The sequence below is a fragment of the Thunnus thynnus genome, chromosome 5 (assembly GCF_963924715.1).
Source record: "Thunnus thynnus chromosome 5, fThuThy2.1, whole genome shotgun sequence".
Lineage (NCBI taxonomy): Eukaryota > Metazoa > Chordata > Actinopteri > Scombriformes > Scombridae > Thunnus > Thunnus thynnus.
In genome coordinates this window covers 9,922,037-9,937,226 of record NC_089521.1, presented here as the reverse complement: position 1 = coordinate 9,937,226, position 15,190 = coordinate 9,922,037, and the positions used below count along the sequence as shown (strand labels likewise).

Sequence of the window (15,190 nt, the reverse complement as noted above, 5' to 3'; positions counted from 1 at the left end):
GCCTAAATCTAACCAATCTAACCAACGAAATCATCGAGCACTAGCCAATAAAAAGCAGGGGAGGGCGGGTCTTCGCGGAATGCGGGTGGGAAAAAAAACTGAGGCGCTTCGACGTGAAACAAGCAGGGGAGAAGAAGTCTGTACCCCAAGCTGTTGCTGGTGGACTGGACCGTACAAGTAACGACAGGACTTATTTTTACAGACTTTAAATCAACAAAACATATTAAAGAACAAATATGGCGCTCACCGATGCTGATGTACAGAAACAGGTAAAGTAAGCAATATTGGGCAAGTAACTAAATTGACTTTACCGAGGTGACAACAACTTTGTTATCTAGGTAAACAAAAGTAACGTTAGCCAAAATACAGGACCACCGTTACGTGTAGCTGTTTAATCTTTTTTTCGAGGTTGTTTCTTGGTTTGTACTTACATTTTTGAAAATTGATACATAAAGGTTGAACTTGGTCAGACATTTGAATTTGAACAAACTTTTTTCTGTTTGTCCCTTGTGGCAGATCAAGCACATGATGGCCTTCATTGAGCAAGAGGCCAATGAGAAAGTTGAGGAAATTGATGCGAAGGTAATTGAAGTCTGTTTGTCTGTCAGTCTTGTGATTTTTTTTTTTTTGCTGCAGTCACCAGTAAAGGGCCTTGTCATACCCATCTGTTTACAGGCAGAGGAAGAGTTCAACATTGAGAAAGGTCGTCTGGTGCAGACTCAGAGGGTGAAAATCATGGAATACTACGAGAAGAAGGAAAAGCAGATTGAACAGCATAAGAAAATGTGAGTTATGTCATTCGCCATGGGGGATAGTAGTTTGAGCCTTTTTACACACACTCCTGAAATGTGAGCAATGCCCTACAAATGGTGTTCACCCATTTGGACTCTTTGCAAATCTGTTCTGGCTTTCATGCTTTAATGCCAATAAAGTCCATTGAGTTGAGTGAACAGCAAGTCCTGGTACAAATTCAAAATTGGATTGATTGAAGTCCAGATTCTGACCAAGCTAGTTTACATTTACATTTGTTGTTTTGATCCATGCTTGTACAGCTTTGGCTTTAATAAATAATGACAAACATTCGTGGCCTTCCTGCATCTTATGTGCAGGTACGTGGACTTGAAGTGATAGACAAGGATCACACAGCACACTAAAATAAAGGTTCTTATAGAAATCTCCACTCTCCTTTTCTGGCCTGTACCTTGTTTTTTTTACTTTGCTATCACCTGGTTCTCAGAGGTATGGTTGCCTTTTTAATCTCAACATGCCCTCACTGGCATTGAGTGTTGATAAAAGAGCAATACAAATATATGTAGGCTAGATTTAATGTAATTACATCCCCTACCTGGGTGCTGAACTCTTAACATGAAGACATTTAGCACTAATGTCTTCATGTCTGCTTCTCAAAATCCATGAATTCGATGTGTTGTGAGAACTAGGTATCATGTAAGAGAAATATGTTACAGGGTTGCTGTATTACATGTTAATGTGTGCGGCTAATTTACTCATTGACTCGTCCTTCCACTCCCCACAGACAGATGTCCAACCTGATGAACCAAGCGAGGCTGAAGGTGTTGAAAGCCCGTGACGACATGATCACGGTTAGAGATGGTCACATATTCTCGTTCAGTTCATCTTACACAACCGTTATCACAGACAATACAATTTCATAAATGTGACTGATTCTACATTATAGGAATGAGAGTGTTTATAAGAAACGTGTAAAATAAAAGCATTTTTCTGTTTTCTACCTATGTTCTTGTCTCAGGATTTGTTGAATGAGGCCCGTCAAAGACTTGCAGAGATTGCCCTGGACCCTGCTAGGTACTCGACACTGTTGGAGGGCCTGTTGCTTCAGGTACAGTAAATTCAGTCAAAAGGGTATACAGGTAAATCTACTGAGTTTAACTGAGTTTGAGCTTTTCCACTCTGCAGGGCTTCTACCGACTCCTGGAACCGAAAGTTACCATTCGCTGTCGGCAACAGGATGTAGAAATGGTCCAGGTGAGGTTGAGCTGACTAACGGGTGAAGGAAATCACAGATCATCACAAGAGTCTTGTTGCATTTATGATAGATGGTGGTGTTTGGTTTTAAGTCTTTTTATAAATTATTTCCTCACAGGCTGCAGTTAATAAGAACATCCCTATTTACAAAGAGGCAGTGAAAAGCAACATACTCGTCAAAATCGACACAGAGCGTTTCCTTCCATCAGACATGTGAGATCATTTCATGTATTTTTCAGCATGTTACATTTTGACATGAACTGTCACTCCTTGATCTTAAATGAATTGTCAGATTATTTTTGTGATCATGTTTGAAAAAGGCAAAGAAAATGAATATTTAAGCTGACATTGGTTCGGTCATATTTACAATACGTGTGTTTGTTTTAACAGCTGCGGAGGAGTTGAGATGTATAATGATAACAGGAAGATCAAAGTTTCCAACACTCTGGAGAGCAGGCTAGAGCTTATGGGACAACAGGTAGAGTAACTATCATAATGTATTACTATTACAACACATTAAAAGTAGTTCCTGCTGTTTGTCTGTGGGGGGCAGCACAGCCCAGTAGCTATTCCAGCAAGCCTCATAACCTACAGGTATGAGGGTCAAAGTGAAAATTTCTATTGATAATTTATGTAAGACTGTCATGCTTCACACAAATTTACCACAGTCAAATTGGGTGTTACTTAATTTAGCAATCTTTTATATGTAGGGAAACACAAATTCTCAGTTTTACTGTGTGGATTTAGGGAAGGTGTGCTCATTTCAATTTCATATATATAGCTTTATCAAGTAATTACACTTTATTCATACTTTGTGTTTACAGTACCTGTTGTAACGTGTTTCACAAAGAAACTTTATGTTCAGGGGCATTTAGTTTGCTTCCCAAATGTTCACTGCTTCCTACACACAGCTGCTGATGCACCCACATAGCTAATCTGTAAAAAAAAAGTGTTTTTGTAAGCAGGAAGCTTCCATAATTTTTAGAAAATCCAGTACTGCAGGTTATAGTTTATTAGATAACTTCCCTTTATGTCCATTAAAGAAACAAGGGGATAATATGGCAGCATCTCCATTCCTATTTTTTTTTCTACTCATTGATTCGGGTCACTTATCAAGTTTTATTTGTTTTATTTTATATCCTGACTTCACCCCTGACAGATGATGCCTGAAATCAGAGTGGCCTTGTTTGGTGTCAACCCCAACCGCAAGTTCACGGATTAACGATGGATTTGAAGAGAGCAGTGCGGACACAGGGGGGATATATAAGGTGACCACAGACTGTTTGATGGATACAGTAAGCAAGAGTCTGTACAATCACCCGCCAGTCATCAGGGTCAAAGAAAACCCTGACTCACTTAATGGGATGCTACGGATATGCTGATTTACAGTATTTGGATTTGTGTACTAATGGACTGAGAATTAATCCAACAACAAGTGCACTTTTACATATGTTCAAGTGCCACCTTCTTTACCTTTCCAGGGGTTACCCAAGGACTGCTTTAAACTGCAATGCAAATGCAACATTTGCCAAATATATAGCTTTTTTTTTTTTTTGTAAGAGAAATTAACAGTTTTTATGTGTGTGTGGGTGTGTAGACAGAAAGGTTGTTCAGGAACAAAAACCAAAGTAATAAATGTGTGTGACACAGAGAAATCAGCATGTATGAGATATCTTTATTTACAGCTTGTAAACAAACAATTACTCAGGCTATGTTCACTCTACAATGAGGAAAATGTAGTAGCCTAGGTACACTAGCCACATCAAAATGTGTCTTCCATTAAAAATGTAAAAAAAGCTTTTAGTGCCACCCAGTGGACTTAAGTAATGGCAAACAGTTGGCAAGACAAGGTGCCATACTCCCTCCATGGGTCTAACAATTATAATTGTCTGTGCTAAATTGGACTCAAGTACCAAAACAATATTTAAACACAACCGATTCCACTGAATTCATTTAAGACTTACAGTTTTGATGCTTTAAAAACTAACAGCAGTGATAAGGCTTTAATTGCATTTTTTTTAGTTATTGTGCGCACAACATTTGAAGCGACATGTATATCTAAGCAGTAGCAGCCCTTGGCTTCTCACAGGTTTTATTTAAACCCTTCCAAGCTGTGAAGAAGAGGAAGTCAAGGCTACAAGACAAGCCTAAAGGCCCAGCAGTCTGTGGCCTTTAGGCAGGGAGTGAGCTGTGTGTTAGGGTATATTGTACGCTAATACAGGGATTAAAGCATTACCATCAGATTAACAAATTACCTTAGAGACACTGACAGGCAGCACCTTCCAATCCAGTGAAGGAATCCAAGATTACAACTCAGACCTCACGGATGGAGTGGGAGGAATACGTAACAGCGTAGGCAGAAGGAGATCAAGCTCCTTTTCCAGAGAAAGACATCAAACATTGAAATCTAAATGATTGGCATTTGAAGTCAAGCCAAATACCCAGTTCAGACTCTGACATCAAACATTATGCAATATTAGCTTTAGATCAAGATTGAAAGGGGGATTTGTCACTTACATTGGATGATGCACGGTTTTTCGTCACAACCAAACAAATGGTCAGATTGGTAGGCTTGTTTGCTAGCAGCCCCGAACAACGTGCAGAAACTCTCTTAACAACCAGACATAATTATTTCTCCCAGGTGAAAGGAGCTCCAGACAAATTGCAGCAAGCACGCTGGGATAACCCAGACAACTTGGGACACATACCCTCAGATTAGTCACACACATACACAGAGACCCTGTTTAACCTACAGAACCCTGTTGACAGCATGTTGGAAACCTAAAGAAACATGATTAGTGTGAACCGCTTGATCCACATATTAGTAAAAAGAGCTTCCCCATATCTCGGACTGTTCCCTCATCCTTTGGTTAGCAGATAGTGGCCGTCTTTACCCTCTCTGTATTCACTCGGTTGTGCATGCACCGCAGATTAACACAGCAAATTATCTGTACAGAGACAACGCGACCGCCGCCACCATGCCAAGCACTGCTATCCCAGCAACCCTAGCACCGTCTCCCCTACCCCGAGAAAGTAGACACCTTGCGCAATGCCAAAAAGAGGAGCGATGACTAAAGCGCGACACGTTGCACCCTTGAGGAATGCTGATGGGCCCTCCCGCCTCAAGATGCGCCTGCAGAAGTACACAGAGAGGAAGGAAGTTAATAAAAGCATATGTTACTACGCCCTTTTATATTTACTGAAATGTACTAAATGTTTAAACATACACTGTAGTCTTACCCTGTGCAGTCAACAATTCCTTTGTACGTGTCCTCCCCCTCACCTTTTTGCAAGGTTTGCAGACGAGTCTTTATTACTGTATGAGTATTCAAAACAAGGATGCACCGTCATTACATAAACTCAAAAATGACAGTCAGTTAAAGCAAACAGCAGCCACTGTTGCAACAATTACAAGATAATGGTGAACGTACAGCATCTTAATCCCATACTACATACTAATTGTATACAGTGTATAGTAATCTTCATAGTATGCCATTTTTGTGTTTTATCATACAAGAAACTTCAGAAGGCCACCTGCAGGTAAACTTAACAAAAATTCAAATGATTTTTTTCTGTGGTGCTCCTGGATTCATTGGGGATGTTTCACCACCATCCACAATTACTTTTTTCCAAGCTGTGAGTAGCTCCTCAATTTCCTTGACACTATGGGGGAACAGTGTCCATGAACAGTTTTTAGTATGCATATCAACTGTTGACTTAATTACTTTATGTCGTCACTTATCCAGTTTGAATACACCACGTACTCAAAACCTGTTTGGTGTGTAGATGTTGATTTGAGACTATAGTGTGACTGTAGCACAAGTAGAGGAGAGTTAAGAAGTGAATAGACTCAGTAATGTTACACACAACAATATCTATGTGAAGTTTTGCAAACATTAGCTAAACGTGTCAGCTAAAAGCTACTGGTCATGGCAAACCAAGTGAAGCTGTAGCGACAAAATCCATAAGTGCATTGAATTCAGCAACAGTGTATTTTATTGCTTATGGATTTAACTTTTAATTTGTAAGAGGAAGTTTATGTTACCTCTTCTTTCGAAAGTTACATAGTCTTGCTTTAAAATATGATGTGATGTGTTTATACCAATTTAGAATGAGGCTTTGCAATGCTGGGTAGGTATATATACACCTGCAGTCTTTGTGAGTAGAAGAGGTTTAAGCCCCCTTTCACACCCCAGCTCCTATCCTACTATGTCTCTCTCTTTCTCTTCCCACTCACCATCCAGTGGTGTAACAGCCACAGCTGCCACTGAGCCTGCGGTACAGCCGGCCATGAAGGACTGCCAGAATGGCGCCCGGGCCTGCGCACCACCAGCTGTTTCCCGACCCAGCGCGTTCAGGTTGGCAAACAGCGGGAAGTAGATCATTGAGAAGGGGACATCCCTGAAAAATAGGATTTTTTTTAATGTTTGATTTAATGAGATAGAAAGAAAATGTAAAAGACTGTATTGTAGATTGTGTCAAGGAGGAAGAAATGGGATGGACTGAAAATGAATGGGACAAAAGATGAGTGAGAGAGAGTGACGTCATTGGGGTGAGGCAGGGACAGAGAATGAGACATGGCCCCATTCAACTGCAGCATAGCAGCCAGACATAGCTGCAGGAATCTATTGATCGGTGTTGATTAACAGAGTTGTCAGGAAATGCAACCAGCACAGTGTGTGGGTTATGCAATCTGAAAATCAACTCATCACAGGAACAATGGCAGAGTTGAATAGAAGACAGAGCTGCAGAACACAAGCTATTGTGCACGGTCATGTACATGAAATCTTTTCAAGGTTTCCAACACAAGAGTAAAGTCTGAAATGTATAATGTCATAGACTGAGAATCAAATATGAGCAACAGTGTGCTTTTGTCATGCTGGCTTATTTTACTTTATGTGGTGATATATGAAATGTGAATGTATAGTGAAAGTGTACATACACGTGCTTTAGAAGTAAAAAAGAGAAAAACGCAGGGCAATTGGCACATACTTTAAGTAAGGGGATGAGTGTGTGTGTGTATGTTTATGTCTTAATGTGTGTTTCACCTCATTAAGGTGGCTCCCGCCCCCCTGTAGAGGCCAGCCAGGCCACGAGTCTTCAGCAGCTCTACGGTGATGCTGGTGGCCGAGGGCCGTTGTGGAGGCGTCGGCCGAGCTGGTGGGGGGGCCACCAACGATGGAGCTGGACCAGGAGCAGCAGCCTGAGCTGGAGTTGGGACAGACCTTTGGGCAGCTGATGGAAAAACACATGTAGACTAATGTAACCCTGCAGCCATCACTGTGAGTGTTTGTGCTACTGAACAAAGGACGGGCCACCAACCTTTGGTTTTCCAATATTTGACGAGAAAGTAAATGGGTGAAAAGACGGATGCCACATCTTTCATCTTTTACGTTTTATCAACAATATGTGAACACTCACATTGGGCCTTATTTATTGAGAGAAATAGTATATGACTAAACCGGTACCAAATCAATCATAGTATTTATCGCACTAATAGTAAGTTAAAAAGTCACATTTTCAGAGTTTTTGATTCACCTCCTGAATTTCAGCGCATTGCATCTATTTACACTTCTATAAACATTGACACAATACATCCTGATAATGGTGCACAACAACTATTTTGAAGCATTGAACATTAAATGCATTCAGTGACCAACTCACCCAGCCTTCCTGCGTCCTGTAGCTGGATCTTGAGCATCTCCATGGGAGTGGTGACTACCACCTGACAGGTCCCAGCTCCACACCCTGCCAGAACCTCCCCCCATAGAGGCAAATGACTGATGACACAAAAAGTACCAGATATAAAGCATTAACAACAGTAGGTCTCAGTCATAACAGGCCATGTTTCCTTATGGAATTTCATGAGAGTGGGAATGGGAAACTTAAGTTAATGCTTAAGGACATTTTTTAAATAAATATGACTAGACTAATAGTGATATTTCTGAGGGTATAATGAATACAAGTTCAGAATTAGTATTGCTCCAGGTATTGATAGTGATATGATGTAATACAGGCAATAGATCACAATATTTCAGTTATTTAAAACTAACTTAAAGACTGGCACTCCGGTTTCAGGCTGCAATGAAACGAAGAGACAACAGCGATCTTAAATCATATCGATTAGCAAAAAATAATCCCACATGATATGAATTATTTAATATAACATTAAAATCTACAGTATATCTAATCTCTGTTTGGTATAAATAAAGATATTAGCATTTAGCTTGGTTATTTTAATGTGCCTTCATCATATGATGTATCATTGAAAGACAAAAGTCAAGTTCACCCATCCCTGGAGAGCTTCTGTCTGAAGACGTCATTGGCGGCCAGTTTGATGGCTTTCTCCGGTGTGACAAGAGTGAGGTTCACTGCTGCACCTGTAAAAGACAAACAGGCTGATGACAGTGACACACAACCGTTTCCGCTAAGCCACACAAATAGAATCAACCTACACAGCAGCTTATAGGTTGCCACTGTGGGCTGAGGTCAGAAGACTTTGGTTATTATGATAAAAAGATTGAGGGCTCACAGGAGAAACAACAGCGTAGGCAGTCAGATTATGTTATAGTAAAGTACAGTTGTAGAGTTGTTTGTCACACGGATTAGAAACGCATAGAATACCTCTGTAGCATCCAAAATAGCCTTCCGAGCGTACCGTCTTTGCCAGACAGTCTAACCTTTAAAGACAAAACAGAAAACATTCATCAGTTTTTCAAATAACAATATCTGAAAGAGTTTGGTCCTAAAATACAACTTAACAATGTTCATGTCTTTCACTATTAACTCTACATACAGACATGTGTTCCAATCAGGTCAAAACTGTAGTATTACGCTTCATTTATAAGCGTCATCACCAGCCAGACCTTTACATAATTAGCATAATGACTTATGCCCTGTTCCAACAACAAACTGGACAGAGACCTGTGGTGTCAATGAACCAGATGAGCAGTTATGTAAAAATGTTTTTGTAACACTTTCTATGGCGCCCATGTCTATAATGCATTACAAACATACTTATAATGCGTTATAATCTGCCTATAGCACTGTGTTATTATAGTTATAAGCACTCATAAATATCCATGCTTTATAACAATAATTTTTTTTGCAAGGATCATAGTGTATTATAATTCTCATATTTGTAATACATTATAATCATTTTATAACCATTATAATCACTGTTATAATACATTATAATGTGATTATAAGTTACTGTAAGTGGTCATTGGGTGCTTTAAGTGAAGTAATGAAATTCCTGAGGTATATAGGTATATATATTATATATAGGTATATATAATACATTACAAGCTGGTTATAAGTCATTATAAGTGGTCATTGTTTGCTTTAAGTAAAATGGGAAAAAAATATCATTAAATCTATGCAAGAACAACCTAAAACGTAACATTTATTTGTTTAATGGGTCATAATAGACAATGAATTGAGTGCTCTAATTTGACAACTTTTTGATGATCAACAACGGAATGATGGATATTTACATTTCACTAATGTAATGTTTCCCCCAAAAACTCAATTGACTCAAATTATAGATAGTACCTGAAACTATTTTACTTACTTTACTACTTTTATGTAAACTTTTGATCAATGAAAGTGACTCCTTAAAAAGAACTTGGCAAATGATTATAATGCATTATAAAATGATTATGACGTATCACAACTATAAGCATTATAATACACTATGATCCTTGCAAAAAAATGTCAGTGAGTGACCAGCAATTATGAAGTATTATGATACTTGACCTCATAAGTCATTATAAAATGCTTTATAATGTGTTGAGATTATTGTTATAAAGCATTATGAATATATTTAAGTGCTTATAACTATAATAACACAGTGCTATAAGCAGGTTATAAAGTATTATAAGTACATTTATAATGCATTATAGACTTGGGCTTCATAGAAAGTGTTACCAATGTTTTTCTTTGCAAAGAACACAAAAATAAAAGGGAATGAGTGATCCCTGCTATTTTTCCATGTCTGACTCACAGTATAAACATGCCTGCGCTGCTAAACACAGGATGGCCACGCCTAATCAACCAGCAAAATTGATGCTGACCAGATGTGTGTAGTAAGAAATTCAGGGTCAGTTTGTCTTTTAAGGACACTGAATCTGTCTTTTTCTCTGCATCTCTTGATTTGCACAAATACAAACTGAGGTAAAAGAGTATGAAATTGTAGTTTTGGTGCCTTCCTTAAAACTACTGTCAGGTTTTACATACAGTAGTAAGACAATCCATATCCTTATTGGCAGTGCCTACAAATGTATTTTATTTGATATTTGTTTTAAATTGGAGTCTCAGCCTCCTTTGCATATGAGACGCACCTGTTTCATAAATGAGGCTGCAGCAGTGAATTTCTCTATGATTTTTGACAGCAACATTGTTTTAAAGGATGGCAATCACTGCTCCTTGGTGCTGGATAAAGCTTAGAAAAATCCCATCCATAAATTCATCTCCATGGATAAATGAAACTGCAGAGTTTTGGGCACAAATATCGGATGACCGAGCGCTTGTGGAAAGCCGCGAAGCTTGAAGTACACTGGTTGCATCTCAAAGAGCTCATGGCTATCCACAATGACAATGCGGAGGCTGAGAGATCTGCATATTTCTGTAATCTAATATCTTCCAGCAAGATAAATCCTACAGTCCTGTGTGATACAATGAACAATATTGTCCCTGCAGGCACTCCAAATGTGCCGATTTTCTCTACCAGTGACTGCAATAACTTTCTTAATTATTTCATAGATAAGGTTGTAAATGTTCCTTGGATTCCTTTTGTCCAGTCTCTATAGACGATATTGCAGCCTTGTTAAGAAAAATGAAATCCTCTTTAAGCCCACTAGATGTCCTGTTCTTCCTTATTTAGTTAGTATTATAAGCCACTCTCTTTTATCAGGGTGTGTCCTCAGCTATTTTAAGCAGGATATTGTTCAGCCTTTGTTGAAGAAACCTAACCTGGACCCCTCCCTGCCAGAGAACTAAAGGCCTATTTCTAAACTCTCTTTCTTTTCTAAAATTTTAGAAAAGGTTGTTGAAAAGCAACTTGTTCAAACATTGGATTTGCCTAGCGTGTTTGACAAATTTCAATCTTGTTTTCATAAACTACACTCCACTGAATCAGCTCTCCTTAAGGTTTCAAATGACATCCTACTGGCTGGAGATGCTGGAGAGTGTTCTGTTTTGGTTTTGTTGGACCTTAGCGCAGCATTGGATACTGTTGACCACCACATATGAATCCACAGGCTAAAACATCTGATGGGCATCTGTAGCACTGCATTAGAGTGGTTCTCCTCCTATCTCACTGATAGAACTTTCTCAGTCTCTGTAGGTGAACGTGTGCCAGAAACTGCTGCTTTGTCATGCGGCGTCCCCCAGGGGTCTGTCCTGGGGCCTATTTTATTCTCCTTATACATGCTTCCATTAGGACAGATTATCAGTAGTTTCAGCAACATCTCCTATCATTTGTAAGCTAATGACATCCAGTTGTACTTTTCCTTATAACCTGATGAGCTTAATAGACTGTCCGTATTCAACAACCATTGAGATGCAATTAGGAACTGGATGGCAAATATTTTCCTGCAGTTAAATGCAGATAAAACTGAAGTCCTCATCTTCTCGATCTGGTCTGCGTAATCTTGGTGTGATTTCTGACCAATCCATGAGTTTTGATGTTAACATTAGGACACTGACTTAATCATGTTTATTTCACTTAAGAAACATAGCCAAACTACGGTCTTGTTGTGTCAAGAGCTGAAATGGAGATGCTAATACATGCTTTTACCTCATCACATTTAGACGACTGTAACTCTCTTTTTACCTGCCTTAATAAATCTTCCTTGGAACATTTACAAACCATCCAAAATGCTGCTGTTAGGCTTTTAACATGATCCAACAGATGGTCACAGATTACCCCTCTTTTGACCTCTCTGCACTGGCTTTCTCTTCATTTTAGAATTCATTTTAAAATCTTGGTGCTCACTTGTAGAACCCTGCATGGCCAGGCTCCATGTTATACCTTGGACCTTCTGCACCCCCACACCATGAGCTGAGCTTTTAGGTCCTCTAACCAGGGTCTTCAAAGTGTCCCTCTGACACATTTTAAGACTTGGGGAGATCATGCATTCCAGTCAGCAGCACCTAATAAGTCTGAGGTCTCTAGACTGTGTGGACTCCTGAAAAGCAGTTAAAGCCCATCTGTTCAGACAGGCATTTAGGTAGCATGTGGTATTTTATGTTTTAACTTGTGTTTTATGTCTGTTTTTCCCCCTGTGTATTTTATCTATTGTTTATCTTTGTTCTATTTATTTGACTGTGAAGCACGAGAAAGGTGCTATATAAATAACATTTACATACTTACAATCCATATACATCAAAACTAAAAAAAAATACCATGGCAGTTCATTAAAAAAACACTCTATGCAACCATTCCCTTAATATGATCCCATGAGTGTGTTTTCTACAAACTTACCAAACTGCACCAAATATGGGTAGAGAATGTTAAACAATGATTCTCCACCCTCTGAGATTCAGTGGAAAAGTATGAGACATGGTAATCTAAATATTTTTGATTTGTTTGTAGCTCAAATTAGAGACTGCTGTTAACCAGAGAGCACATTTAACACCATTAATAACATGGAGGATGCAGATATTTGAAAAGGTTTTACAGTTTTGAAATGGTCATATCTGTTTTGTATACATTTGCATACACAAAGTTTTGTCAGTGCACAAAGAGGATTGGTGAAAAGCCTTTATCCTTTGTCTTAAACCTTAAAGGGAAAGATGCATTTTGGAACTTTTTCTCAACAGCAATCATTTTAAAAGTCTCGCTGGGTGATGCTAAGACAAAAACAAAATTGCAGTAATGCTAAAGCCTTTATCTTTATATGTGGCAGATCAATGACAGTGGCGGGCTAACTCGGGCCAGGGGAGCCCTACTCACATTCCTTTGTAGACTTGGACGCCCTGCTGGTTCTGTAGGCGGGTCTTGGCCAGGTCAATAGGAAATACACATGTCACACCAACCAGCCCTGCCACGCCCCCATTAATCAGCTTAGCAGGGAGGCTGCAAAGGGATCAACATAGACACACGGCATACATGCATGCACAGACCCATTTACATGCAGTCAACAACACAAGCCATGCAAATGACACATCCATTTCATGACAAGGATGCACACACACACACACACACACACACACACACACACACAAAGAGAATGTAAGGGACCAACATTAACATAGCTGTTGCTTCAATTTAATTAATACATTCTCAATTAAGCTAAACAAACAAGGTAAAGATACTTACCTAACTTTTTTCTCTGCCATCCTGCCTGTGTTTGGGCTCTAGGCCCACTACTCCTCTCTTCCTCCTCCACCTACTTCTCCTTCTCCTCCTCCTCCTCCTCCTCCTCCTCCCCCTCCTCTCCTTCTTCCCCTTCCTCTTCCTTCCCACACTTCAACACGCAGCCCAAAGTTGTCACTGCAGCTCAACACGCAACAAATGCTGCTCACTGCTTCTTTTAATGTGGCAGCACAGGACTGCCTTCTTCTCCTTTCTCCAGCAGGAGTGGACGCCTTTTTTTCTGTTGTGGCCAAAAATCAGCAATGTTGGACCTGTGTCTTCTGGCCAGCCCTTCTGCTTTGTTGTACCTCACACCACAACCCAATCTCTCTCCTGCTGCCTGGAACAACAAAACACATGCAGTTATTGTGGATTAAATACTTCTAAAGAGTGCAAATGAGACCAAAGTTTCTCTATTCTGCATGATAGATATATTTTCTTCCTCAAAGCCCCGCTGAATAGACATTTGCAATGGCTTTATAAAATATTAGGAGGGCTTTTGGTTGTGACGGAGGATTGACACACCTCAGGTTCAGTATCAGGGTCTGTAAAATCCAGACTTGCTCATTCATAAATGTGAATAGCGGCATATCCCAGGACTACCACACTGAGACAGAACATCTTGAGTCTCTCTAATCTGCCAGCTAAAAGGGATAAGGGTATTTGATCTAGCAAGGAGGGCAGAACTGAAAATGAGGGGCTTAACGGTATTCATTTACCACATTTACAAAGGACCAAAAAGGAGATTTGAAGAGAGGTTGGAAGTTTTTTTTCTTTCTTTATGATCTGGAACAAAAGTTTGTAGTCTAGCCCAAGAAGTGTGATTGCAGATAATACAAATGCTGTTGAAACCTTATCTGACGTTCACAGCTCTTCTCTTCTATTTACTATGTCCAGCGATTCTTCCCTTCTTTTTCTGCCTTTTCCCCTCCTGACGTCCCCCTTCCCTCAGCTCTCTAATTAATCTCTCTCTTAATCTCTCCACCTCCATTCTGCCTCTATTTTTACCGCTGTAAACCTTCACTCTATCCTCGCCTCGTCTTCTCCTTTAAGAGGAGAGGAAGCAACATCAGTTTAGCTTTTTTTATATACCGATCTTGATTTGGACTATCTTTTCGTGTCATTTTCCATCGCTTCCACAGTTTCATCTTCAAATATGTTTTTGTTCTCTATTTCTAAACTCTTGTCTTTTCCCTTGCTGGATCCTAGTCACATTCTACACATGCCTTTCACTGAGCCTCTTTCTGTGAAACTTTCTTTCAGCTCAGCTCCATTCACACACAGTAGTGACCCTGCCAAAACACAGACAAGGGTGCCTCACCCAAGCCAACCTCCAGCTCCCGGACCACTGTTTCCCCCAAACTGCAGAGGAACACCCCACTCACACAGTTCACACAGCACAGCCCCATGAGACAGCTTTCAAAAAACTTAATTTTCTTCAACCACAGAGAGATAGCAGTGGGGAATTGGGGTCTTACCTCTGTCGGTGCATCCCACAGGCAGGATCAAGCTGTCCACTTTCCTTTCACTTCAACAATGCGTGCAGCAATGGTAGTCAAGCGAGAGCAATCTGAGAGAGCCAGCCGCCACTCAGGGGCCGTTGCACAAACACCAGCATTGTCCTGCTGCCTAAGTCCCTCCCTCTCGTGGTGACTCCCTGTGTCACACAGCCTCAGCAGTAGAGCTCTGCACTAACACAACTCGACATAAACTCATGCCTGTGTAGCTGCTGCCACAACTCCTGCAACAGACACGGCAGAGACAAATACCCAAAACTCTAACTCAATGTGTATTGTTTTAAAGAGTGTATATATACGAAATGAGCAG

The 15,190-nt window shown here is 40.0% G+C and overlaps 2 protein-coding genes and 1 long non-coding RNA gene across 3 annotated transcripts; 2 read left to right on the top strand and 1 right to left on the bottom strand.

Moving 5' to 3' along the window:
• Positions 1 to 81: 81 nt before the first annotated feature.
• atp6v1e1a (ATPase H+ transporting V1 subunit E1a) lies at positions 82 to 3,662 on the top strand. The gene is made up of 9 exons (XM_067589114.1): positions 82 to 269; positions 517 to 582; positions 676 to 785; positions 1,535 to 1,601; positions 1,769 to 1,858; positions 1,936 to 2,004; positions 2,123 to 2,217; positions 2,395 to 2,482; positions 3,164 to 3,662. Exons 1-9 carry the CDS (start codon positions 237 to 239, stop codon positions 3,224 to 3,226), a joined length of 681 nt encoding a protein of 226 aa, XP_067445215.1. The 5' UTR covers positions 82 to 236; the 3' UTR covers positions 3,227 to 3,662.
• slc25a18 (solute carrier family 25 member 18) lies at positions 3,660 to 15,111 on the bottom strand. The gene is made up of 10 exons (XM_067589113.1): positions 14,842 to 15,111; positions 13,328 to 13,703; positions 12,962 to 13,084; positions 8,629 to 8,684; positions 8,294 to 8,384; positions 7,669 to 7,784; positions 7,053 to 7,239; positions 6,242 to 6,405; positions 5,245 to 5,320; positions 3,660 to 5,137 (listed from the first exon to the last, which is right to left on the bottom strand). Exons 2-10 carry the CDS (start codon positions 13,345 to 13,347, stop codon positions 4,996 to 4,998), a joined length of 975 nt encoding a protein of 324 aa, XP_067445214.1. The 5' UTR covers positions 13,348 to 13,703; positions 14,842 to 15,111; the 3' UTR covers positions 3,660 to 4,995.
• Positions 6,247 to 7,371, top strand: LOC137182726 (uncharacterized). Its single transcript, XR_010928366.1, has 2 exons — positions 6,247 to 6,362; positions 7,062 to 7,371. It is a non-coding gene; the product is annotated as an uncharacterized lncRNA (long non-coding RNA).
• Positions 15,112 to 15,190: the final 79 nt, after the last annotated feature.

Coding starts and splice junctions, on each gene's coding strand:
- atp6v1e1a (XM_067589114.1), top strand. CDS start 237: ATGGCGCTCACCGATGCTGATGTACAGAAACAG. Junction 1,859..1,935: donor TGGAGGGCCTGTTGCTTCAG/GTACAGTAAATT, acceptor TCCACTCTGCAG/GGCTTCTACCGACTCCTGGA. Junction 2,218..2,394: donor CGTTTCCTTCCATCAGACAT/GTGAGATCATTT, acceptor TTGTTTTAACAG/CTGCGGAGGAGTTGAGATGT.
- slc25a18 (XM_067589113.1), bottom strand. CDS start 13,347: ATGGCAGAGAAAAAAGTTAG. Junction 8,685..12,961: donor GTCCAAGTCTACAAAGGAAT/GTGAGTAGGGCT, acceptor TTGTCTTTAAAG/GTTAGACTGTCTGGCAAAGA. Junction 8,385..8,628: donor CTATTTTGGATGCTACAGAG/GTATTCTATGCG, acceptor TGTCTTTTACAG/GTGCAGCAGTGAACCTCACT.